Here is a 27,466-nt window from a genome sequence, read left to right as displayed (position 1 = left end):
TGAAGACAAATGCTTTCTTATTGTTATTTCAAAAACCCAAATGTTTCAGTGCCTTAGAACTTTTAAACCATTGACTATATTTAGTTATGTTTAAAGGAAGACATAATTAAGAAGAAGCTGGAGATTATATATTTTTAAATATTTGTCCAGAGCATTGTTGAAACAAAATGCTGAGAGAGTTTTGTTGTTATTCCAGTGGTAAATATTTTGACCAGTCCATATACCAAAATGCTACGATCAAGTTTGCATTAATAGATGGCATTTATTCAGGCAAACCGACAGTCAATTCACCAAGGCAGACAAAAAAAAAAAAAAAAAAAAAAAAAAAAAAAAAAAGAAAGAAATCCTTATATTTACTTTGGCAGCTTAGACATGTTTACCTTGAACAAGATGATGTCCTAAAAGCTATCCATTAAGCTTAGAATTAAGTGATAGAATTGTAGAAGGTGGATAGTGTGCTAGGTCTCCACTTAACGGTTGTAAATCACTGTTTCCGCCAATATTAATTCATCTAAGAAAATAAAATCTTGAAAAGTTACTAGAAAAAGCGCACATCAAGGAATGTAATTGGGCATAGACTCTGGTTGACCTCAGAAGAGAACAAAAACTCAAAAGAAATTTCATAAGGTTTTAAATGTGACGAGAGGACTACAATATCCCTGATAATTAGGCTTTCGACACATTTGGATTTGCTAATGGGATCTAAGTTCTAATTAGACTTTTTAGGTAACTAAGAATGGCATACCATTGTATGAATTTAATGTGCTTTTATAGTTGAAACCTACAATTAGCAGGCTTTTCCAAATTCTTTTAATACAGGAAAAGCTGGCTTTTTGTTTATATTGTGACATACTTTCTTTTTAGATCTATGCACATTTCAGGTTTCTTAATTAAAGCCCTTTTGGGGACTCACAGAGAAACTTGAGTTTTAATAGGAAGCACCTAAATCTTTTATTTGTGAAGGAGACTTGCCAGTTTGTCAACAACTCTGGAAACCACAAACACAATGCAATACGAGGAAATAAATCAGCTTTCAGGAGGAAGCCACAGAAATAACCAGGGCTCCCTATAAACCATTCAGTCAATCAGAACAGTCTCCAAATATGACTGAAGGTCTGTTACATTTTTAAAGCATGCAAATATGGATAGGTTCCCAAAAGTGAAGGCTCGTGGATCTGGTATCAGAATTAATAGCATGGCATTTCTTCCCAAGATGTGTATTACAGCATTCTTTGCAGCTTTGCTCACTGAGTTATCTGCTAATTCAAGTCACAACATCTCTTTTTTTTCTCTCATTTCTGAATTGAGAGTCATCAATTTTTATCCCCTTGTGATTTAGAGGCAGTGATTTTAAAAATGGTAGCCCTTAGATTTGGATATTACAAGAGATAAGAACTGCATGAGGATGTAAAATTAAATCAGTATTTGGAGTGTAAAGAGCAGTGAATCATTGCAAGACTTTAAGGGAAAGGCTGCTGCCAAAATATCCCCAGGAAATTGATAGCACTGACAAAAAAGGCAAATTATATTGTTGTATGTACTATGAATATTTGAAAACAACAAAGCTATATCCATGACTTTTTCCCTCAACTAAAAGCAGTAACCCTTCTAACCGTATTAAAAATCTTGTAGTTTTTCTAATACAAGCAGTGTAATATCTAATTAAAACCATTGAAATTATAAGGAAATCTAACGTGTGCAATAACTGATCTATTAGAACAGACATTATACTAAAATTATATGCACTATTATTTTTCCAATTAGTGCATAACTGGGATTGAGTTATTGGTGTATTTATAACTCCTTGTTAAGTCGTATGTCCTCAGTGAGTCTGCTAAAGCATATTGGATACTGTCATATGCCATAGAGTGATACTTAAAGGCAGGAAATGGAATTTCTGATTGCTTCATTTGCTATTAAAAGGAAAAACCTATGCAGGACCCTTCCTGTACCAGTTATTCTGAGGGACATCACACGATTTTCTGAAAGATCTTTGCCGAGGTGATTGGATTGTTCTTCAGTGGGGAAAGTGACCAAGCTATTTCATCTTTCAGCTTGGGTGCTGGAATCCTGTCACAGGGCTGAACGGGTCACTGACTGACAAGAAACTGGAGAATAACATGCGTGGAGTGGTTCTCCGTGTGGTGACTGTTCTGGTAAGTCTTATCGGAGCCTTGTGGTTTTGGCTTCTAGAAGTTACTGTATGCTTTGTTTTTCTATGTTTTATTAAGTCCTGCCATCATCTTAAAAGAGCATTTAACAAATCCTGACTATGCTTTCTAAGATATTGCAACGATCATATTTTCCAACCTTCAATTTATATGGATCAGAGTCAGATTTTTGCAGGCTTTACTTTTAATTACAGTGCTTTCGTCAGTAACTTTCTCAGACACTTTAGGCCCAATTTCCATCCTTCTGAGGTTTCCTACACGTGGTAAAGTCAAGGTCTCCCTCAGACATTCTCTCACTGAAAGCATGCACAAATGAGGGTGATCATGCCAAACAAGGGTAGAGTTGACCAAATGCAGTAATTTAGTAATACTAAAACATTGGCAGAATACAGTGCTTTTCTAGGAAGAACCTACTTCAAAGAAAGTTGTTTATCATCCAGTTGTTTAATAAATATTTATTGAGAATCGACTGTTTTCAAGCTCAGTGCTGATTACTGGGGACATTGATGAATGAAGAAATAGATGTGATTCTGTCTTTATGAAGCTTACCAACTATTGATTTTGTGAGTGTTACATGTAAATTCTGTGAACTATACATATAAAATAATTATTACAATTACATTCACTCAGAAAATCAAATGATAACTATTATCATTATTCTGTATATTATTTTCTCTTCTAATATACATAAAAAATTACATGTTGGTAGAAATATTTTAACCAGCAATATACTCAAATGGATACTGTGTAAATAGCCATACAGCAGGAAGATATGAATTTTCCCTTGCTATTTCTGTGTGTTTAGGTTTATGCTACTTTATAGTAAATTTCAAAATGTCCATAGTTGTGAACTTTTTCTTCAGAAAAGCCTACTTGTTTTTAAACTTGAAAAATTTTTTTTTCTATAGGCTAAATTATAGAATTAGTAGATGGAAGAAACACAGTCTTTTTGACAAACTGATGCCAACTGAGTATCAAAGTTTATAACAGCAATAGCTGCCCCTTATAAATTGTTTAATAACAGTTAAGTAGACTCCGCATAATTTCATTATTTAAAAAAAGACCTGTGATATTCTCTATAAGACTACATTCAAATGAGTAGTCTATCCCCCTTTTTGGTACCTATAATTTATTCCTAGTTATTATTTTGATAAGATGTTTGCTTCTTCACCAAATAATTATATTATGAGTACTTGACAACTTGAAGGTAATGGTGCTTCTGTATGTGCCCAAGGCTGTGTTATGCATATGCATTGATGTGCTAATACTAAAAAAAAAAAAAAGACATTTAAAGTGCAGTGAACTATTAATAGTCCTCTCTAGTTATTAACATGAAATCTCAGGAGACAACTTCAATAAAAAAAAAATACACATGCTTTGTTTTTGTCTTTGAGATTCATATTTCTAAAGCAAGCTAGCTTCATTTAGTCACTAAGCAAATATTAATTTAATACTTTACTATACAATAGACTCGGTAATGGATATAAAATGAATAATACATATACCTATGTAATAGGTATATATATTCACCTTATAGGTATATCCATACCTCAAGGTATACATAGAATCTTGTTGGGAGATGCATATACAAAATAATACAACCAAGAAGTATTAAGTACTTTCTATATGCCAGGTACTTTATGAAGTTTTTTGTCTGTATTATTTTATTGGGTCTTCACAGTATTTCCAAGAAATAGATAATTTTCTGATTCCAAGGATGAGGAAGAGGAAACTGGGACATACAGGAGTTGGTTGGAAAAAAATGTGGAGGATATACTGATAGGAAGTAGCAGAGATAGTTAGGATTCAACTCCAAGAAGTCTGACTGACTCTAGACCTCTTAATTTCTTCCCTCTTAACATTATACTGTGCCCTTCTCTACTCTTCCTGTGATATGTGTGAGAATTGAGGTATCTATAGGATTTTACTTCACTTGAGAGTTAAAAATCCGTAACTCTGAGTAAGATGACAGTGAGTTTAATAGGAAACCTTCATATGGCCAATTATTTTAAATTCATTTCCAGGCTGAACAAAATGATTGCGATTTTGTGCATGAAATGGTATTACTCCTTTACACAGTGGTAATGCGTGCATGCCTCAGTCTCACCTTCATGACTAGTAATGGTCACTGTTACCTGTAAGATTAGCCCTGCACAGATCCCAAACATGGTTAGTGAGTGGAAATATGGAAACAGTGTTTCCCCAGGTCCTCTGTGAGGAAATGTGGATTTATCAGTTACGTAAAAGGTCCTTGTACTTGTTACTCTCCCACAATATGCAGCCATTGTACTTTATAGTTTGGTAGGCTTACTGTTTCTTCCCATAATTCCTGTTTGAGTGGAAACCAGCCATGACTTTCTTATTTATTTCCTACAAACACTCTACCAGTCCCACTCTTACTTACATGGCCTCACAGGTTTCTACCACCGACACTAAGAATCACTGTCCCCTCAACCCACCCAGCAACTCCAAAATTTTGACTAAATCCTGAAACTTAGATTTCTTTTTAATAAACTTGATTTGACCATGTAAATGCCACTTTCTTGTATTCCATGTACTTGCTTTCAATGCTGTCAACAAGGGAGAAGGAGGAGGAAGGATTCCTGTGTAAAGCTTTTGAGGGGAGGTCTTTCAGGTTTTATTGCATCCTAACGGCAATCTGATCCCAGTGTGACACATACTTCCTTTAGTGCTGAGGACATTTCTGCTATAATGACACACAGGTTAATAAAATTGATTTTCTTTACCTAAATTTTGAAGCCCCCATTCTTATCACTATTAATGATAGTTCATGGACTTAAAAGGAATAATCTGATAACTTATTTTTTATTTATTTACTTATTTTCAAGTTAGTTAACATACAGTGTAGACTTGACTTCAGGACTAGAATCCAGTGATTCATCACCCACACACATACACCACCAAGTGCTCATCCCGACAAGTGCCCTCCTCAATGCCCATCACCCATTTCCCCACCTACATCAACCCTCAGTTTGTTCTCTGTATTTAAGAGTCTCTTATGATTTGCTCTGATATTTATTTTAAATGAAATAATTCAGCACCATACCATGTATGATCCCATTAGAAAATAAATGGTACATACAAATGGTTAATTAGAAAGAGTCAAATAAATTCCTATGGTTAAAGGAATCAACAAGAGTGTTGAAGCACCAGGACCTAGATGCACAGCAAGTCTTGCTTGACTGCCCTGATGGGGCATGAGGAGGAAGTAATACTAACAGATTTAGCAATAGCTAGAACCATGGGAGAGAAGACCGTTCAGTAATAGCTGTGAACTTCCACATGGCAAGAGAATGGAGAAAGTCACAGCCAAACCACAATCAGGCAGTGAGGAAGTGAAAAGAGAGGTTACCTCAATTTCACTCCTCCTGTCTTTCCATCCCTTCATTGTTTTCAGTTGAAAATCTAACCAGCGTCAGAGGGCAAGAGAGCCTAAGTAAGGAAGACCACGAAGGTCAGAGTGCCAGGACACAAAGCAGGGCAGTGAAAGACATAGTGGATCCAGAGGGGAAATAGGGACAACCAACATCAGCGTCTACTATTTGAAAGGATCTGTTAAAAACTTTAGTGTGTCATTTAGTCCTTATCAAAACCCTACAAAAGATGTAGTAATGACATTAGAAGGATGAAAATAGGGCACAAAAATGTTCACTGAATTTCCATGACCATATAGCTAACAAGAGCTACCGATAAGTTTCAAACCCAGAGATCTGAGTTCCGGAGGCCATGTCCTTAGCCTCTTTTGTATTCTGCCTTAAGAATCAGAACGAACTCATGTTAGGTTTAAATTAAATATAACTCTTGACACGTGAGGGTTCCAAATGTTATGGGATTGATAACTTCGGAGACTATTTCTAAATAGTGTCACATATGGATACCTATAATCAGCCATCACCAAAGCTACATAAATGTCTTAGAAATGGAGGAAAAGATAGAATGAGAATAAATTCAGACTCTACAAGCTGAGTCCTTTTCTAAACTTTTTGTTTTTATATTTGGCCCACTAATCTCTACTTTTTATCAAGTGGACCAAGTGTATTACTACAAGGCACTTACTAAGATTTGTTTTTACCTTTTAACTTTCAAAATAGTCCAACTGTGGATAACCATAAATGAGCAATTATTTCATTCAATTTTTTTTCATGGCAATTCACAAATTGTTGTTGGAAACATCAGAGTTGTAAATATCATTCTAATACTTACAAAAATACAATGGAAAGAATTTGGCAACAAGTGAAAAGAAAGGCTTGAGAAACTATGCATTTCAAGATACCTGAAAAACATAAACTGGCATTTAGAAGGAGCTCGCTGATTAATACTTATTTTAAATAAGTATTTGGTTTTGCTTAAAACAGACACATGGCTGTGAAACAGCCATGGCTAATGAAACATGAATTCACTCAGAAATTCATTTGAGAAATACTTATTGAGTGCCTTATTCTAGGTGCTTGGAGTACATACAAAACAGACAAACATACTGACTTTTGGGAGTTCTATTCTATCAGGCATCTTCTAAAGCTGTCAGAATTTTTTTTTAATGCAATACCATTGTCCTACATTAAATATGCAATATAATATTCCTTTGCCATTACCGTAGAAATAATTTTAAAACTTTGTATAAATACATGATGGGAAATTGATGGTAAAGCTGTGGTGGTGATTTCTCTGTATTTTATAAATTCAAAACCATACAATTTTTAACATTTTAATATCTGTGAAATCAGGGTGCATCTTTCAATTAATGGTTCCTTGCAATTATATTTGACAGCATATTTTATCTTTATTTGTGGTAGGAAAAACAACTGTGCATTTTATAATTGAAAACATTTTAGATTAAATAATATAGAGAGGGTATTTTTATAAAATTAATTAAGTTAATGGATATTCCTGGAAAGTTGAATTCAACAAAACTGGGCAAGAAGCCATCATAAAGAGAGAGACTATTTTAAAGAATTCTTCCAAAAGAAAAGAAATAACATTAGTAAATGAAGCCAATTTTTTTTTAAAAAAGGGAATAATAGCAATTAAAAAATTACTATCCAAACTAAAACTGCCATTAGAGTCATAGCTCTAAAAGTAGGAAATAGAATACACAAAAGCAGCTCATCTTAAACCAATACCACATAAAGCAAAGTCCAAACTATGTGTTGAGAGATGGTAAGTTTCCCCAAGCAAATCACCATAAGAGGGGTTTGGCAGGCAGCCACCAACTGAGTAATCGTTTTAAGAGTAATTTCCTTTTCATAAAATGTTTACCTATTATTAGTCTCACTTCTTGGATTTTTTTTTTCACCAGGCCTTATTTCCCACTGAAAATTTACATGTTGTCTGAGATCAGAGGAAGGTAAAACAAACTATAAACCATTAGCCTTGACTCAAGTATTTACTGAGCTTACATTTTAAGCTAAACATTGTGCTAAATTCCGGAGAGGCAAAGATAAGTAAGATACAGTCTCTACTTTCCAGGAACTCTAAATAAACCATTTTATCAAAATTATTAAGTTTTCTATCAGAAAGTAGAACCTGTATGTGAAGGACTCAGAATTAAATACATTTTTGGAGAGACTGAAAAAGAATAATAAGGTTGAGAGAAATATATAGAGAGAAATAGAAAAGGACAGATGTCACACTATTTTTATGATCTAATCTCTGCAATGACATCTAGGAATGACCTCATGGCTTTATAGGACATTTTAATTCCTTATTTTGTTGTGTTCTTTCATTCAGAAATCTTTGTAACTCTTTTTTTCTTGTAGTAATTTCATTAATGTTATATTCTCCCTTTCAACTATAAGTAACAATAAGACACAAAGTTGGTTTCACTTAAAATGCCTGGTATATAAAAGTAGATCAAGAACTATTTGTTGAATGAACAAATCAAAACATTCAGATAGACTGAAGGTGTGTGTGTGGTGAGGCTGAGGGGCAGGGACTGGAGAGAGAGGAAAGGAAACAAAGAAAAGGAAACAAATTAAAAAACTATATGTAATTACAAAAAATAAGAACAGGTGTGCACACAAAACTATTCCTTTGAATAGGCAAGACTATAATTAGGTGGTCTTAAGATTCCTCATTCTTTGATTTCCATTCACTAGGTCCAAATTTCTAAGAGAGATGGCAAAGGACAGCCTAAAGTGACAGGTATTCTTTTTTCAGCGTGGGATTTCATCTGGAATATTTTTCCCTTTATTACACCTTGGTGAACCAATCACACAATTTTGATGGAATGGTGGAGAGACCCCTTTGTTTTATTTACACCCTGAACAAGTCACTAAGCCTCCTGGTTTTCACTGTTCCTTCTGAAGAACATCTTGTTTTCTCATACTTCCCAGAGCTCCAAACACCATGGCTAGGTCCATCACTCCTTAGCAGTCAAAGCCTAAATGGATGAAAAAGCACAGCATTCAATTTTTGTAGATTTCTAAGCCATTTACTCCTTCTCCCAGAATTTCCTCCCTCTGATCATCTTAGTGAGGGAGGCAGGAGTAGATACCTGCTACCTCTCTGCCTCCTCAGATAATCATGTCCTAGTGTTCCCATTGTGTCTCCTTAGCTTTTCCAACCATTTACTGATACACTAAGTCAGAATTATTGTATTGATTCAGCATCCTCTCTATGACAGGCATTATGTTAGGTGCTAGGGATGCAGAGGTAACAAAATAGCATGGTTACTGCTGTCATAGAACATGACATTTACTGGGAAATATTGGCAACACCCAAATAAAGACACTAATGAATGGGACAAAGGAACTGCTTCTTTGACAGAGAGCTACCTGAGGTGTAGATCTCAAAATGTGAAGGATCTTTATGTATATCCTAAGTGTCTCACAGAAAATCTTTGAGGGTGGAAGATGAAGAGAAAACAAGGGTGACAAGGTGGTTTCACATAAATAAAACTCATGTTATATTATTGGACTATTAAAGTCCCAAATCAATAGGAATAAAATCATATAATCTGTATGCTATTTGACCAACTATTTACCCAGAAACTCTATAATTTTGATCTGAACTTAAAATTTTACAGGTAGACACAGTATTAAATACAAAGAACTTAAATAATTATTTTCAGAAATCAAAAGAATCAAAGCTATTAAGTCTTTTGACAGAGTTGACACTAGGAAATAAGTTAACCCACTTACAGTGTTTTCAAATAACTATATGCTTTTAAGGTAAAGAAGTAGAAATGTTTAACTCAAAACATCAAGAATCATTTGTATCAGAAATAGCAAGGTCATATGTGATGAGAAGTTACAAATAATCTTGAATCATTTAATATTCTCTTGGTCTTAGGAGCAGTCATTGTTAGCCCTTTCTCCCCACAATATTTTCACTTACAAGTGCACTGATACTTCATAATTCATTGTCCCACATTCTGCAGAAAGTATAGAATTAGACAAAATCAGGATAATGGACAAAGAGAAAAAGAGCATGGTATTTTAAGGAAAGGGCAATCCAAATAGAAGGAAAAACCTACCTCTTTTTTTTTTCTCTTGGACTGTGCCTCTTCAGAAATTTATTTAACATTCTTATATTAAATACAAATAAATAAATCTAGGGTTTTTAAAATGTATTTTTTAATGTTTATTATTTATTTTGAGAGAGAGAGGGAAAGAGAGAGAGCATGCACAGGAGTGGAGGAAAGGCAGAGAGGGAGAGAGAGAGAATCCCAAGCAGGCCCAGCACTGTCAGCACAGAGCCCAACATGGGGCTTGATGTCACAAGCCACGAGATCATGACCCGAGCCAAAATCAAGAGTTGGACAGTGAATCGACTGAGCCACCCAAGAGCCCCTACATTTGTTTTCTTGGGGTTTTTTTGTTGTTGTTGTTGTTAATGTTAAGGGATATTGTGACCGATGTGTAGCAAACATATTCTCAATTTGTACAATATACAAGAAAGTGTGAAGTTTAGAAATAATAATTTATGTATGTCAGTATAAGATCAAGGAGTGCACTTATTTTCTTCTGGATGCACATTTTAACAAAAGAGTAAATAACATGTGATTACTTTTCTTACTGGAAGTATTTCAGCCTATTTCATTGCCTTTTTTCCACCTAGTCGTCTCTCCTCAAACACTCATACAAAGCATTTAGCATTTACTACAAAGAGTTCTGACCTTACCAGTCAAAAGATGTCAGTTCAAGTTCCTGCTTTCAATTAATGGATTATTTAATTTATGGAAACCAAGGAGCTATTTTCAACCTCCATTTTTCTGTCTGTAAAAAGGGAATAATGAAACTGGCCTTTAATGAGATCAAATAGGTTTTTATGAGTGAATAGGTTAAATTATGTGAAAGCAGTTAGCAATGTACACAGTGTTTTTAAATATAAGATGTATTGTGTCTGCAGTAGAACAATGACGTGTAAATTAACTGAAGAAAAGAAGAAGTGTGAATGAGTGATCACAAAAGCCTAATTAATCATTGCCATCAATCTTTAGATTTTTGTGGGAAATTATTTAAAAGACCCTAAGGTGGAAAAAGACACATAAATTGCAGAATCATGACTTTTAGGCCCAGTTACTGTTACCTTAATTTGAAAACCTGCTAATGAGAGCCACCACAACTCTCCTGCTAGTGAAGTTTGTACTTAGTAGAGGAAAAATGGGCAGTAGCAACAAAAAATACCTGAAAAAAAAAAGCCCCAGATTATAAACTGTAAACATTTCTAGAAGCCTGTGTATCTAATTATACTGTCTCATAGGAAAATTGTGTTTGATTCCAAGTTAGCTTTAAATACATTCTATATTAATAGATAACTTAAAAAAAATGCCTTGGTAATAGCCCTGAAATTCATTGTCCTCATTTTTTTGCTGAAGACGTAGCCTTGTTTTTGCTACTGAAAGACCTTCATCATTTTGAACCCCCACAGAGATTTAAGCTTTCTTGAGGTCTCAGCTTGTCATCCTTCTGAGACTAGAGGCAAAGTTAGGGGCTGAGAGAGTAAGTGTGACAAGAGACTCCACTGGACAAGTACTCACAGCAGGCAGGTGGCAAGCTCCATAGCTCCTACAGCAATGTCTGAAGAGAGCTCCTTTGGAAGAGTTAATAAATAATGCAGTTTGGTTCAGGGCTTCAGGCAAAAATGGCATCTCTGGCTGGGGAAATTTCCAGTGGAGAAGTTCCACCTCCAAGTTGGCAGAGTGAGGAGTTCATGGACCCACTTCCTAGCAAAACAGCCAAAGCTTCAAAAAATTAAGCAAGTAAACAAATAAACAAACTAATAAATAAAGTCATTTAAAGTCTGGAAATTTTTCTAAGGGCATACAGAAAATAAAGTAACACTTATTCAAGAAAATCTAAAACTCAGTAAGAACAAGAGTCTGTCACATCTGAACGTCATCCCACTCCTTCTTCTTCTACCTCACCCCCTGCCCTACTTAATTTGATGGAAGCTCCACTCCAAGCTGTTATCCCAAGAAGACAGGGTTCTCCTGCCCCTAAATTCCCAATCAAGAATTATTTTATCTGGAGGGACAGGCAGTTAGCATTTCTTGTACCTTCCATCTCCAATCTGAAGAGGCTAAATTCCTGGTGACAGCGGGCAACATTTTGGGGGCTCTCTTTCTCCATGTAGCTCCCACCACCAGGATGCAGGTTTTGCTGCAGGTGTAGCAGGCCTGGAATACTGGGACCTTGATCTCTATCACTCCAGCTTGCTCCAAGGCCAGAGGTTCCAAGCCAACAAAGGGAAGTAGAGAAGACCAGAGGCTTCCACCCAACCCAGTACTCAGGGTAGTGGCACAAAGAATTTGCTTAGGGAAGATACAGTCCATAAGAAAAGAGAGCACCTAAGCATTCTCCAATTATTTGAAACAGTATAGGGAAATTAAGTCTAATGCTCTTAATTAAGAGCAACAAGCTAAGTTATAAGCCAACTAGTTCACCAGTGAAAACCAGGGAAAGAGATAGCTAAAAATAGACTTACTGGAGTCAGAATGAATTTTAAAGTCTGACTTCAAAAATAAAATTTTGTTCAAAGAAATGAGCAATTTTTGACCCAGGACATTACTGAAAACAATAAAGCAATCAGCCAGTGATTCATAGAGCTTAATGACTATAATGAATATGACACAATATCTATATGGACACAAACATTCTCAAAAAAATGCTAGCAAACTAACTGAAGGAACATATAAAAAGTGGAATTTATCCTAGGAATGCAAGATTGGCTCAACTTTTGAAAATCAATGTAATATACAGCATTAATTAAAAAAAAAGAATAAATCCACAAAGCCATCTCAATAGATGTGGAAAAAGAATTTAATAAAATCGAACACTATTTTATGATAAACACTCAATAATATGGTAATAGAAGAGAATTTCCTCAACTTGGGAAAGAACATCTATAAAAAAAATTCATCAGCTAATGTCATATTACTGGTGAAAAACTAAAAGCTCCCTCTCCTAAGGTCAGTAACAAGACAAGGATATTAGTTATCACTATTCTTATTCAATATTGTTCTGGAAGTTTTAGCCAGCACAATTAGGCAAGGAAGTTAAATAAAAGGAGTAATATTAGAAAAGAAAAAGTAAAACTTTCTCTATTTGTAGATGACATGATCTTACATATAGAAAACCCTAAAGCAAAGTGTGTACATACACACATACACATATGCACACTGTTAGAGTTAATAAATGAGTTCAAAAATTTTTTAGGGTACAGATCAATGGACAAAAATCCATTGTATTTTTGTATACTAGCAATGAAAAATATAAAAAGGAAATTAATAAAGCACTTCCATTTAAATATATCAAAAACAATAAAATAAGAATAAACTTAACAAAATAACTGCAATTTTTGTACATTGAATGCTTTGGAACATAGTTGAAAGAAATTAAAAAATTCTAAATAAATGAAGAGATATTGTGTGGTCATAGATTAGAAGACTCAATATTGTTAAAATGGCAACACTCTCCAAATAGATTTATAGATTCAGTGAAATTCCTATCAAAATTCTAGCTCCTTTTTTTTTTTTTGCCATAATTAACCAGCTGATTCTTGTGGAATTCATGTGGAAATGCAACGGAACCGGTGTAAGGGGAAAAAGGCAACAAAAGAAAGTCGTGAAAAAGAACAAAGTTGGAAGACACACCTCTCAATTTCATAACTTACTAATAGCTATAATAATTAAGATAGCAACTTATTAGTTAAAGATAGACATTTAGATCAGTGGAATAGAACTGAGAGACCAGAATTAATGCATATATCCATGGTCAATTGAATTTAAACAAGAGTGTCAAAACCGTTCAATGGGGGAAGAATAGTCTTTTCAAAAATCATGCAAATACAACTAGGTAGCCGCATGCAAAAGAATGAATTCAGATCCCTACCTCAAATCATATATAAAAATTAACTCCAAATGGATCACATACACTTAAATGTAAGAGCTAAATCTATATAACTGTTATAGGAAAACATAGGTGTAACTTTAGTAACTTTATTTTGGCAATAGATTCTTAGATATGGCACTCAAAGCACAATCAACAGGAAAGTAAAATGTTGGATTTCATCAAAATTAAAAACATATACTTCAAAGGGCAGAATCAAAAGAGGTGAAAAGACAACCCACAGCTTGATAGAAAAATGTTTGCAAATCATGTATCTATACATAAACAATAAAGTTGGAATGGTTCAATATGAAGAAGAAAAATAAACCAATCAAAAATAGGCAAAGGATCTCAACAGACAGGTTTTCAAAGAATGTGTATACATTGTCAATAAGCACATTAAAAGATTCCCCAAACTATTTGCCCTTGTAGAAATGCAAATAAAAAATATAATGAGCTACCACTTCACACCCTCTAGGAAGGTTATACATCAAAAAGACAGGTATAGCAATTGTTGACAAGGTTGTGGAAAAATTGGAACCCTCATGCCTTGCTGGTAAGAATATAAAATAGTGTAGCTGGTTCAGAAAGCAGTCTGACAGTTTCTCAAATGGTTAAACAGAGTTACTATATAGTATTCCACTCTAGATATATGCCCTGGAGAAATGAAAACTTATGTACACACAAAAACTTGCACACAAATATTCATAGCTTTATTAATAAAGCAAAAAAAAAGGGGGGAAACAACTCAAATGTATATCAGCTGATGGATGGATAAATAAGAGCAGTATACCCATAAAATGGAATATTATTTGGCAATAAAATAAAATAAAGCATCAGTAACATGGTACATGGGTCAACCTTGAAAACTATGCTAAATGAAAGATTCCAGTTACAATAGATAACATATCATATGATTTCCTTTATGTGAAATGTCAAAAATAGGCAAATGTATAGGCATAGAAAATAAATTAGTGATTGCCTAAGGCTGGAGAAAATTAGGGGGTTGGGATATAATGGCTAAGGGGAACTTGTCATCGACTCTGGGTCTGGAGTTCTTTCTTGTCCATCAAGAAAGCGGGACGCAGAATTAAAAAAGCAAGAGATGGCTAATGTCCAGGAGAAGACAAGAGCCCTGATTAAGGGTCCTTGCTCCTTTTTTATTAGGATCAGAAGGCTTACAAACATGGTGATGGACGTGCACAAAGAGACAATGAAACTGTGAACATTAACTCCTGGGCATGAAGATCTGTGGGGTTAGGGGTTTGGGTTAATACAAACCAAAATCCTGGCACCAGGGCAGAAGGTTGTTTACAGCAGACTTGAGACACCACCTCTGTTTACCTAAACTGGTCTAGGGGACAAGGAAGACAGAGCATGCTACTACCTCTGGGTCAACAAGGCACCTGTGTTTTGCTAATTAGCTCTGCTCTGGGCAACTTTGCCCTGCAGCGGTCTATAGCCCTATTTACCTGTTTACCTAATTTGATCCTTCCTTTCTGTGAAAGCAGCTTTCTGCTATTGTACTAAGTTGGGGGTGTTTCTGCCCTGAATACCTAACCTTGTTTACCTCATATACCTTTATCCTGTACTGAGGCCTTTGTCCTTCCCTATCTATACTGGGGTCTTTGCCCTGCCTTGCCTATACCTATTTATCTAAACTTGTTTACCCAAACTTGGGTGTGAACGTCCCATGGCTTTCTAATTCTTTATGCCTTGTTAACCCATTGGTGCAAGCTCAGGGAATTCCTAAGTTTATTCCCCACAGGAACTGGAGTTCTTTGGGGAATAATGTTCTAAAACTGATTGCAGTGGTAGTAGCATGTCTGTGAATACACTGAAGCCACTGAATTGTGAACACTTTAAAGTGAATTATATCTATGTATATTATATCTCAATGAAGTAATTAAAAAAAAAAGAAAAGAAAAGAAACATCTGGAACCGGTTTATGTTGAAATCTCCAATTCTCCAACTCTCTGTGATTCTATTTCTTCATCTGTAAAATGGAAATAATATTATCTACCACAGAGAGCTGCTATGAAAATTAAGGGAATTAATGCATGCAAAGAACAAAGGACTTACAACAGCCTGGCATTAGGAAGTATATGTGTGTGTGTGTGTGTGTGTGTGTGTGTGTGTGTGTGTGTGTTAGTTCTTTTTATGCACAGAGGGTTAAGGGAAAACATAAAAGAAGCATCCAACTCCAGCACAGTGGGAGAGGCTTAAAAAAAGGATGACCAAATTAATTTTGAAAGATGAGCAAGGATTATCAAGGCATAAGTAGAAGGGAAGGTGTATGCCACAATGTAAAGAGTATATGTAAAAGTATGCAGACATCAAGAATTTAAAGTATCCTAAAAGTAAATATGAATGTTTCCTGAAATAAGTGAAATTGAAATGCTGAAAATTCCAGCAGCCTGTGTGTAAGTTATTTTTTTAAGAGCCCCTTTGGAGACAAGTCAATTAGAAATTTGCTTGTGAAAATGAGGTTAGCATGATATAATTTAGATAAGGTGCATCAAGTTAAAGATACTATCATTACAATTTTGATCTAGCCTGAAGTTTAGATAAAATGGTTCTCATTTTTGTTATGGAAACAGTGTAATCAGTAAACATAGCTCCGTAATGTGCACATATTTTGTTGTCTCTTCTGCTGATTGTACCCATCTTATGTGAGAGAAAAGGGAAGAATGTGATTTTTATAAACAGACACTTGAGGATTATATGCTAATGATGGCCTATGCACCTGATGTAATTTATAGTAACATGAATATGTGTTCACTTCAGTACTGACTGAATAAAATCATCATGAGAATTGATGCATGACAATGGCTTGACAATATCTTATTCTTTCTCATCACACCAATTTTTAAGATGATTGCTGTCATGCAGACATGTGTGAGTATCACTGTTGCACTGAGAAACTATGTATGACCGGATGTTTTTCCTTTTGGAAGCTGAAACCTGAACTCTCGGACTTGTGCTTGCCTTGCCAGCACATCTACTGAACTCTCGGACTTAATAATGAATAAATATTTCAGAGATGTATTATATAATTTACTTCTGAAAAATAGATTCACTAGTTGTTTCCAGGTGTTTAGTAAGATATTGACAGTCATTTGCAAATTCAAAGATGTAGACCCAGTGGGTCTATATAACCTCCATAATTTCTGCAGTATTCTAAACAAAATTATATGAACTATATTATACTTCACTTTCAGAATTGCATTATACCACTGTATCTGAAAGAAGCTCAAATGTCAAGGTGACTTTGATGTTTTAAGTTATCTTTCACCAATTCAATGGTTTTAAGCATAGTTACAAGAACACAAGACCGGTCCTTAAATAGAATTCCTCAGAAATAAACATAAGTATAAAAATAAAAACTAGAGAGATGGTTCCGCTATAGAGTTTACTCTTTGGAGTTACAAAAAGGAATCTATTAATGACTTAATAATCATTAAAGCTTATAGATAATGTTACCAGCTAACCCTTAGAACACACTTACTAAAAATCTTATTCTTCATATTTTAATATCTCCTGGTTTCTTGGAACCCTCAAGATTATTATTTACATTTTCTTGATATGACCTAGACTTATAGCTAATTCAATAACTTCTTCAAGAGGCACCTGAGTGGCTCAGTTGCTTGAGCATCTGACTTCAGCTCAGATCATGATCTCATGGTTCGAGGGTTTGAGCCCTATGTCAGGCTCTGTGCTGACAGCTCAGAGCCTAGAGCCTCCTTTGGATTCTGTGTCTCCCTTTCTCTGCCCTCCTCTGCTAACCCTCTGCCTCTCTCAAAAATAAATAAACCTTAAAAAAAAATTTTTTTTAAATAACTTCTTCAAGTTACCTATATGGTAAAAACTAAGCATTGAATTTGTGTTTGTCTGACTCCCTGACCACCCATGATAAAGGAACAAGTACTAGACTATGTTGTTCTTCTAAACAACTAGAAAACTGAGCAAAGAATGGAAAAACCTTCAAGCATTGGTTAGCAGGTGAAAAAGGATTTTGATCACTAAGAGGTTAGAAACAACTAAGTGATCCCAATAATCACCCCAGATTTCTGGCTGGTGAGCAATTTCCATACTAGAGGCACAGGAATAAATCCAAACCAGAGCTTGTCAGTCTCACTGAATTTAGAAATTAGAGCTATAAGTTTGGGAAGGTTGAGGTGGTTGGTAATTTAGGGACATGCTCTGGAATAGAGGGAGCCACTGAGGAGGTATTAATACTTGCAGAAATTCTGAGTCTTGGCTGAGTAATAGGTTGTAAATGCATATGGAGAAACTACAGAGCTGGGCAAAAATGAGAGGAAGCAGATCAATTCCCATAACTCACATATGATGTAGAGACTTTAGAAAAAGATTTCATTTGGGGTGGGGGATCTTTTTCTACCAAGACTTTAAAAGGATATATGAAAAGCATGTGTTTATCTTTGAAATATGTAGCAATTAATAGATATTTAGGTGAACAAAGTTAGATAGCTATAAAGTGGGATAGTCCTATGTATCTTGTTATATTGGTGTCTTAAATGTTGCCCTGACCTCTCAAAAGGTCCAGCTTCTTATCAAGAAGATGAATATTTCATCTGCCATTTTTGAACTTTAATAGCATGTTGATGGTGCTGCTGTTTCATAGTTGACCTAAATTAGCCTTGGATAAACACATGAAAAAAAAAAATCACAGGAAGTTGTCTTTGCCTATGTTTTAGAACGCTTCCCAATCAGTAAGGAAAAGCAGTTTTGAATTAAAATGTAATAATTAGATTTATGTTTACAAAGGAAATAAATTTTGAGAAAACCTAGCATGCTTTCCCAGTGCTTCTCAAAGAGCCATGGAGTTGGATGGCAGCCTTTCCAGTGAGGGGCTAGACTTTAAGTAGGATTAAGATTCTTTCAGGGACACAGGAACAGGTTTTGACCAATAGGGAACCATTTATCAAATCGGTATCCGTTGAACTAAATGGGACCCTAGGGTAGTCTGAAATGAAGAGATACCTCCAAAAAGCATTCAACATGGGAGTAGCTTACTCATCTGTCAGCTTCCAGAACACAACCAGCTATTCAAATTCAGCTCCCTCCAGGGAAGCAGGAGTCAGTCAAGGAGAGAACCACCATACTGCATCGAGGTCCCAGAAATGGAAAAGTTGGTCAAGGAAAGGAAGGCAAATGCATACTCTTTTAGAATACACCCCTTGGGTTTTTTAATGATCGGTTGGAATACAAAGAGGTTTGGGTTTTAAGGTGTCGTTTCACAACATCTCCATGTAAACTGTGTACTAATTATTTTAACCTGGAAACAGAAAGGCAATCATGCTGGAAACAGAACTGTGATTCTTACATGTTTAAGATCTTTTAGCCAGAATTTCAGGTTTTCTGGGTGATGGAAGTTAGCATGAGAAAATGAACTTTATATTTTTTTAAGGGTTTTTTTTTTCTTTGGTAGACATTATTTTATTTATTTTCATTTTATTTTTCTTCTCCTCTTTTTAAAAAATTTTTAACCATTGCTAGTGGCATGATGTGTGAAATGGGAAAATGAAATGTTCAAACTAATTTTTTCCCACTGATTCTTATATAGAGTAATGTGTTCCACAGTTAAGTTAAAAATAACACGCTGTATGTTGTTCTGAGCCACATATAATCTCCAAGACCATGGTCAATAAAGCACTCAAGAAAATGAAGATTTGAAGCAGAATGGTCTGAAGTCTATTGGGGAAGAAAGAAGAAACTGATTAGCATTTGAAAGCAAGGTCTTTTACTTTTTTAAAAGTCAAGGAGAATAAAAAAGTGATCACTCATCAAGAACAAAGAGTTTGAAAAATATCTCACCTTTGTTTTATTAGTCCTTTCAAATTTTAAGAATGACCTTTGGTTATCAACTCCAAGAACCAAGATGCATTTTAATACACATAGCGTTGCATTTGGGAACACAAACCTAAGACGGTTTGTGGAATGCAAGAATAAATAGGACCAATGCTTATTTTTTGACATTCCTAAGTGACTTTTGCTCTATGAAGGATGTCATAGACAGGATAAGTGTTAGGGATGGTTTAGGCTAAGTATTCTGATTTATTATACACTAAACTATAGCAATACAAAAAAAAAGTTTTCTACATCTTTATATTTTCCAGTAAATTATCAGAATCTCCCTCTAATTCCTTAATATGTGTCTCCATAATTAATTCAACCCTGTAATTCATATCCACAACCCTGATAAGAGCTGGCACAGAGGTCATTTTTATGTCTTATTATTATTTTTAATAACATTTCAGGTAATCTTTTTTATATGCTTATTAATTTGTGAAACAGAATAGTCTTTGTAGCTTTAAGTTCAGACTTCTCTACATTTTGTAAATCCCCATAGATTTGTTTCTTTCTTTTAAATATCAGCACCTTTCTGCTTTCTACTGTTATGTTTCTGCCCTCTATGCAGGAGATCTTTTCTTTTAAGCTTCCCACTGTGCTTCGTAATAAAATCAAAAGAAAAAGGTACATCCTTCAGAAAGCATTCAGCTCACTAGAAATAGAAAACCTGTCACCTTATTCTTAAAACCTTAGATCAGGCAGGCCAGTGGCAGAAATAGTGAGTACATTTTCTACAAAGGATATAGAATGGGCCTAGAGAAATTGTTAAGTGCCTTGTTCTCTCCAGATCTCCTTTTAGGGAAGAGACTATCTTTGTTCAGGAAAAAAACAAAAAAACAAAAAAACAAAAAAAAAAAAAAAACAAAAGAACTTGAGACTGATGGGAGAGAAACTTTTCCTCCACCCTCTTAGGTTCCAATGTTGGAGGGCCTGTGAATTAAGGGGCAGTAGGCAGATTAACAAGGAAAGGCAGATTTCCTTCAAAAGGCAAATTGAAGGCAGATTTCCTTCAAAAAGGAAAGAAAGGAAGGGTCTATTGTTTGTTTGTTTAATTCTAAAGGGAATGAAAAGTCTGTCTCCTTCCTGGAATTTGCAAGAAACTCCCCTGGAGGAGGGTTAATGGCAGTTGAAGTTTCAGGAGGCTCTGCTTTAGTCAGATAAGGAAAGTTCAGATAAGATTTTAAATGTTTTCACTTTAAAATAATCTTTGTGCTAAAACTGTGATCCCATCAATATGCTGACTAAAGTTGAAGTGTGAATTCAGAAGCAGAGTGTGTAACTCTAGAAATGAAAAGGAGTTTGAGACTATGGAGTGTGGAAAGAGAGAGAGGAAGAATGATTGGTTGAGAAACTGATGAGGTTTTGGGGTGATGGTGGGGTTCATGGGCTGATAGCCAAGAAAGAATTCTTGAAGACATCTTTGGTGCAAAAAGGTGATTTTATTAAAGCACAGGGACAGTTCCCATGGGCAGAAAGAGTTGTGCTGGAGTTGTGAAGAATGGTTATATACCATGGACTTGCTGGAGGTAAAGTCAAAAGGGAAGTTTCCAAAGAGATTTTCATATGCTAAAGACTCACAGATCACTGGAGGTTTAGCTATTGTGAAACTAAGGTTGTTTTTCCCTCTAGCAAAACATTAACATTAAGACAATAAGGGAGTTCCTGGACTTTAGGCTCTTGATGGGATTGCCTTTTTGTTGTAAACTCTTGGAGAGTCTTTTCAATTTAACCATTTGTGTGTTTTGTTTGTTTGTTTCTTTTTCCCTTTCCTGTTTTTGGGTACCTGGGAATGTCCAAGGAACATCATACATGCCCCACTCAGGCAGGGGGTAGGGAGGGAGGGTGGGAGTGGTGGACGGATTCCATGCTAGCTTGTACTTTTCCCTAGCCTGCATTATGCTCCATCATCAATACCACCATGTATTAAAAGACCAAGTTGTTTTTCTTGTATCTGCTATGTGGTTTCTGAAACTCCTCCCCACCACCCCAAGCATGTGAACGTACCAAATGCTGAAGACAGTCTAAATTAGTAGTGAAGAATGATGAGGTTTTGGAGTGATGGGGGGTTTCAGAGCTGATGGCCAAGAAAGAATTCTTAAAGATTTTGTGTGTGTGTGTGAAAAAAGGTGATTTCATTAAAGTACATGGATAGGAGTCATGGGCAGAAAGAGCTACACTGGGGTTGTGAAGAGTGACTGGTTATATACTATGGAGTTGGGGTAGGGAAAGGCAAAGGGGAGGCCTCCAGAAGGACTTTCATATGCTAAAGAGGTCTCCTAAGATAACTGAGGCCTTGATATTGTCAGCTAACTGTTTTGTCCTCTAGTCAGGCATTAGCATTAGGATGGTAGGGGCTTTGTAGAGAAATGTTATACTCTATGTTTGCCTCAAGTATTTGTCGATAGACAGCAGGTTATAAAGAAATTTAATTTTACCTGCCATTTCCTTCTTGCCTTTGAGCATTACTATTGAGGGGAGGGTGATGTTGGGGCTCCAGAAAACCGAGTCTATAGCTTTCTGGAGATTAGGCTATTGATAAGATTGCCTTTTTTTTTTTTTTTTTTTTTGTAATTTACTAAGATATTTTTAAAGTGATGGAGACTCGTGTCCTACATGACTGTGGTCTCTATAGTTAACCATTTGTTTTCTTTCCTTTCCTTTGTCCTCAGGCAGCCAGGAGTGCCTGAGGACTATCACACACATCCCACCTGGGTGGGGAAGTATGCTAGCTTCTATTTTGCCCTCAGCTTGCCTTATGCTCCCTCATCAGAGAATACAGTCTTTAGTATCAGACAACACCGAATTCAAATTTCAATCTTTCTCATGAGCTTGTGAGGTCAGGAACATTACTTGTCTACTCTGTTCTCCAAGTTTCAGTTCTCCCATTTGTAATATGACAATAACAATGCCAGAGTATTCCAAGGACTAAGTGAGATGATGAATATAAAGTGAAAAGGATATCAGAGGCCTCATGCAAGCTTTTTATTATTGTTTGTGTTTTTTATTTGCTTCTTCCCTTAGCCTGAAATATGCTTTGGGTTAAAAAAAAAATGCTTGGGCTCTGAACTTCCTTTATTCTACTAATTCTTTCTCATGTAAGTGTCTCAGACTAGTTCTGTCTCCACTCCATTTTTCATTCTCCAACCACTAGGCTTCTATTTTGACTTCTCCAAAGAAACTACTTTCCAAAAGTCATCATGATCTCCTATTTGACAATAATGGACGTTTTCACATTTTATCTCTCTGTACCCATTACCTACATGAGAATCCATTGCCAACTTACTCCTTGAAACCCTGTCCTCTCTTGAGTCCTCTAGCAGTGTCTTTCCTGATTCTCTTCTGACCTCTCTATTCCTTCTATCTCCTTTGCTGAAGTCTCTTTTTCCAGAATTCCGTTTCTGACTGTTTCTATACTTTCCCCCTTAATGACTTCATTTACTTTCTTCTTTTTTCTTTTAATTTTTTAAATGTTTATTTAGTTTTTGAATGAGAGAGAGACAGAGTGCAAGCAGGGGAGGGCAAAGAAAGAGGGAAAAACAGAATCTAAAGCAGGCTTCAGGCTGTAAGCTGTCAGCACAGAGCCCGATGAAGGGCTCAAACTCACAAACTGCGAGATCATGACCTGAGCTGAAGTCTGATGCTTAATCAACTGAGCCATCTAGGCTCTCCTTTATTTTTGAAAATTATAAACAAATTTTTATTCCCAACCCTGGCCTCTCCCTCAGACTTTAGACTGATTCATCAAACAAATGTTGAAATAAGTATTATATATTCAATGATAAGTTAGAAAATGTGGAAAACAAAAACTAACAGCAAAATCATTCATAATCCCCCCATCAAAAACTTAACTAAATATTTTAGCATTTTTTCACTTATGAGCTAAACAAAACTAAGTTACTTTACCCATAATAATGGAGATCATTATGATTCTAAACTCAGAGGACTATTGGGCATAAATATACAAATAGCACTTGAAAAGTGCCCAGCATATAATAAGTCGTATACAGGTGTCTTTGGCTATTATTACTACTTATCATTATTTTTCAAACCACACACCACTATGGACTGAAAATTCATATGTTGAAACCAATCCCCCATGTGATGGTATTTTTAGCTGAGGGCTTTGAGAGTAAGTTGGTCATGAGAGTGGAGCCCTCATAAGAAGAGACACAATAATGATCTCTCTGGTCTCTGCCAAGTGACATGGGGCAGCCAAGCCCCTCATTAGACATTGGATCTATTGGCACCTTGATCTTGGACTTCCTAGCCTCCAGAACGATGTGAAATAAGTGTTTTTTAAGCCACTTGGTTCATGGTAATTTTTTATAATAACCTTAACTAAGACACACACATTCATGGATAGTTTTGTGCATTTTCTTCCTATTTAGCAATATATGAATGAATATTTTTTTTTAATTTTTTTTTCAACATTTATTTATTTTTGGGACAGAGAGAGACAGAGCATGAACAGGGGAGGGGCAGAGAGAGAGGGAGACACAGAATCAGAAACAGGCTCCAGGCTCTGAGCCATCAGCCCAGAGCCTGACGCGGGGCTCGAACTCACCGACCGCGAGATCGTGACCTGGCTGAAGTCGGACACTTAACCGACTGCGCCACCCAGGCGCCCCATGAATATTTTTAATGTAAATAAATAGCTTTTGTACAGCAGATGTGATCAATAGTTGGTTTTTTGTTTTTTTGTTTTTTTTTCCCCAGCTACCTGATGAATTATCTTTACATTTGCTTCAAACTTCCATTAACTTACCCAGTCTTGTATATAATTTCCAACATGCCAGCTGAAACTCAACATTTTTATTTCTTATTCACTGAAATGTATTGAATGCACATTAAAACAATGTTCTTAAAGTGATATCTTTAATCTATCTAAAACACTAACAAAAACAAACCAATCCCAAACTTAAAAATGTTATTCTTGGTTTAAGAAAATGACCTGTGGCCCAAGTCTGAGCAGATGGCACAGTACCAGGGCACTGAGACACTGGGGTTGATGACTGAATGTGCTGTGTAGTAGTTGATCATACAGATACACTTACAAAAAAAAAAAAATCCATACTTTTTGAGCATTTAATTTGTTTTCAAGTTCTCACTGGAGAAGTTTCAATGAACATTCTTTTAGATACATACTTGTGTGTATTTATGATTGCCCTCTTAGATGTAAAATTACAGAAGAAATAATATAAAAATATGAAGGCATTTGCCCTCCTACTGTGAATTTGTTTGCTTGAAAAGCTGTTGCAATTTTAACTCACATAAGTGGTGTAGAAGAAAGACTGTTTCTTCACATGCTTGTTGATAAACATTAACATTCTTTTTCATCTTTGCCAGTCTGATGAGCAATAAATAAAATAATTCAACTTATTTTAATTTGTATTTTTCAAAGGTGTGTTAAGAGAACAAAAATAAATAATTCATCCTCAGTGTTTACTATTGGACTCTGTCCCTTTAAAATTTAATCTTTAAAGATTATGATGATTTTAACATTTGCAATTTCTTCCAATAAATATAATTTCCCTTTTAGCTGATTATATGAGTCACAATTATGCAGAAAAAAAGAAAACACATATTTTCATTCTTCTATTAAATTTGAATGTGTGTTAATTTTGTAGGTTTTTACAAAATACTCTCTTTGGTTGGATGTTAGTTTATTGACTGAAAGTTATAATTCCTTTAATAGAATTTGACACATACCCCAAATAAAAAACATTCATGGAGAGTCTCAGAAGTCCATACTCTTCTGAAGCCTGATGCCCCATGAAGTATGGCATAGCTTTATAACACTGATGCCTGATGCCCCCTAGGAAGTATGGCATAGCTTTATAGCACTCACTTCTCACTAAATATCACATCTAGTATTTCAATGAATCCCATCAGCTCTACTTTTATGAGTTACCAGCAATCCAATTTCTTCTTATCAAATCCATTTTCCTACCAAGTTATGATCAGCTCACTTCTAGTTTACTGCAATGGACTTGTAATTGATCTCCTAGCTTCTGTCCTGTTCCTTCCAATCTATTGTCAATAGTAACTGTCAACTGTCTAGTAAAGTGTTAAACATATTAGATCATGTCCCTCCTCTGCTCAGAGCCTATTTGGCTGTCCATCTCAGTGGAAGTAACAGCTAAAGTCATTACAAGTTTAAAGGTCCTGTTTAAGCTCCACCTGACACACACCCATTACTGCTCAGACATATCCTATTTGATTCTAGTCCCCTAGGTTTCTGCCACATTAGTGTCCCTCCATCTCTCGAACATGTCAGAGAAACTCCTGCCTGACACCTTTGCACTTAGTCTGTTTTCAGTCTGGTGCTCTTTCTACAGAGGCTCTTCCTAATTGAAGACCCTGCCTTTTCTCACATGCTCTTTGTTCTCATTATTTGTTTAATTTTTCTCCGCAGCACTTATCATCGTCTGATATAACATATATATTACTTATTTTTTGTCTTCTGTCCCTCCCATTGTAATGTAGGTCCAGAAGGGTAGAGATGTCTGTTTATTGTTTGCTTTATTCACTGTCATATTCCTAACATGTGCCTGGCATTAACACTCTTTTGAATGACAAAAAAAAAAAAAAATCTGAATTTCTGCTATTTTCCTGTAAGGAATATTACTTTGGATAGAAATACCATTAGTCATAAACATTCCAGGTTTAATTTTATATGACTTTCACTGTGTTCTGATATTTAATTAGTTTGTATTTATTAAATGTTTTTATATCCTGATGGAAATAAAATCTTATCATAAGGTTCTGCTGACATTTATTAACATTACTGTTCTTTGCAATATTTTGACATGAACATGATATACCCACCAGAAAGCTTATAAATATCATCATCATTCTGAAGTCAAATGTTACCAAGTTCTTTAGTTTAATATTTTCTAGACGTCTTACATTTGGTGTAGCCACATGTAACTTGCAACTGCAATATGCTATGTCTCAAAACATGTTCTAGATACTTTTTCTTGGGATAACTGCACTTACGAAGTACTGTGTACCTAGTAAACTTTTAACAATATTTATAGAATAGAATTGACTCTCCCATGTGGCTGTGCACTTAGATTCACTTAGGTGTTAAATTTAGCAAAAATAATGAGGACTTGGACCAAGCAAACAAACAAAAAATATTATTCAGCAGTCATATTCAGAAAGCGAACTGAGAGTCTGGTATTTCTAAGCTTATATATGATAATCACATGGTCCATAAAATCTTAGTCTCCTAAAATGTATTTTCAAGTGCGTGCTAGGGAAAATCAATAAATGAGAACTAATGTACTTAGGATTGTTGTGATTGCCTATTGTCCTTGGTAACCTTGTATAGCCAGTTACAACATCCTATATTTCTTTCAGAGACTCATGAAAACAAAATGAACATTTTTGTTGTTGTTGTTTTGCCACTCTCTAGTTAGCCTATAAGTCACTAAGATGTAACCATTTCGTGATTTGAAAGCAGTGTATAAAATCAAATATTTTATTTTTAAAATGAATTATTTCGCATACTGGTAGCTTTATGTTCAATTCAAAGTATTTTTTTTCATTTAAATAACTGCCTACAAAATAGGAGTCAGAAATAATATGTAAGATATGGTTTTAGGAAGATAGAAGGGCTTTAAAATTTACTTTTATGATTTATAACTTGAACACTGTGTGATAAAAATACTTAAACAAGGAGTTTGAAAGATACGCTCAGTGCAGTATTTTCTAAATATTTGCTCTTCCATAAAATCCTTTTGCAAAAGCCCCTTTTAAAACATTTTCATTGCATATCCCTGTGACCTGCTTTTCTTCTCTCCAAGCAACTCAGACATTCTTTTCCTTACACCGCCTAGACTGTTTATTACTCTGCAGATATTCTGCATGTTTGTTTTATATCCTGATATCTTAATATGTTTTTAATAACCAATTTCATACCATTAGCCTTTTTAACTTATAGAGTTTCAAATATTCATAAAAAAATAATAATTTGTGGGCACCTGGGTGGCTCAGACCGCTAAGCATCCAACTCTTGATACAGACTCAGGTCATGATCTCACGGTTCATGAGGTCCAGCACTTC

General features: G+C 35.3%; 1 protein-coding gene and 1 long non-coding RNA gene across 3 annotated transcripts in view; one reads left to right on the top strand and one right to left on the bottom strand.

The window, feature by feature from the left end:
- Positions 1-27,466, top strand: part of GRID2 (glutamate ionotropic receptor delta type subunit 2) — a 1,434,457-nt gene that overhangs the window by 1,068,352 nt on the left and 338,639 nt on the right. For both annotated transcript variants that reach the window (XM_019829242.2, XM_045056096.1), the window contains exon 9: positions 2,055-2,156. In XM_019829242.2, coding sequence (XP_019684801.1) covers positions 2,055-2,156 — 102 coding nt within the window. The remainder of the gene's footprint in view (positions 1-2,054; positions 2,157-27,466) is intronic.
- Positions 8,420-27,466, bottom strand: part of LOC109499067 — a 50,034-nt gene continuing 30,987 nt past the window's right edge. Inside the window, exons 2-3 of the long non-coding RNA XR_002156193.3 lie at positions 11,173-11,376; positions 8,420-8,571 (exon numbers count right to left, since the gene is read on the bottom strand). This is a non-coding gene — a long non-coding RNA (uncharacterized LOC109499067). The remainder of the gene's footprint in view (positions 8,572-11,172; positions 11,377-27,466) is intronic.

Source organism: Felis catus, chromosome B1, assembly GCF_018350175.1.
Source record: "Felis catus isolate Fca126 chromosome B1, F.catus_Fca126_mat1.0, whole genome shotgun sequence".
Lineage (NCBI taxonomy): Eukaryota > Metazoa > Chordata > Mammalia > Carnivora > Felidae > Felis > Felis catus.
Note: the sequence above shows the minus strand (reverse complement) of the source record. Positions and strands in the feature narration are given on the sequence as shown.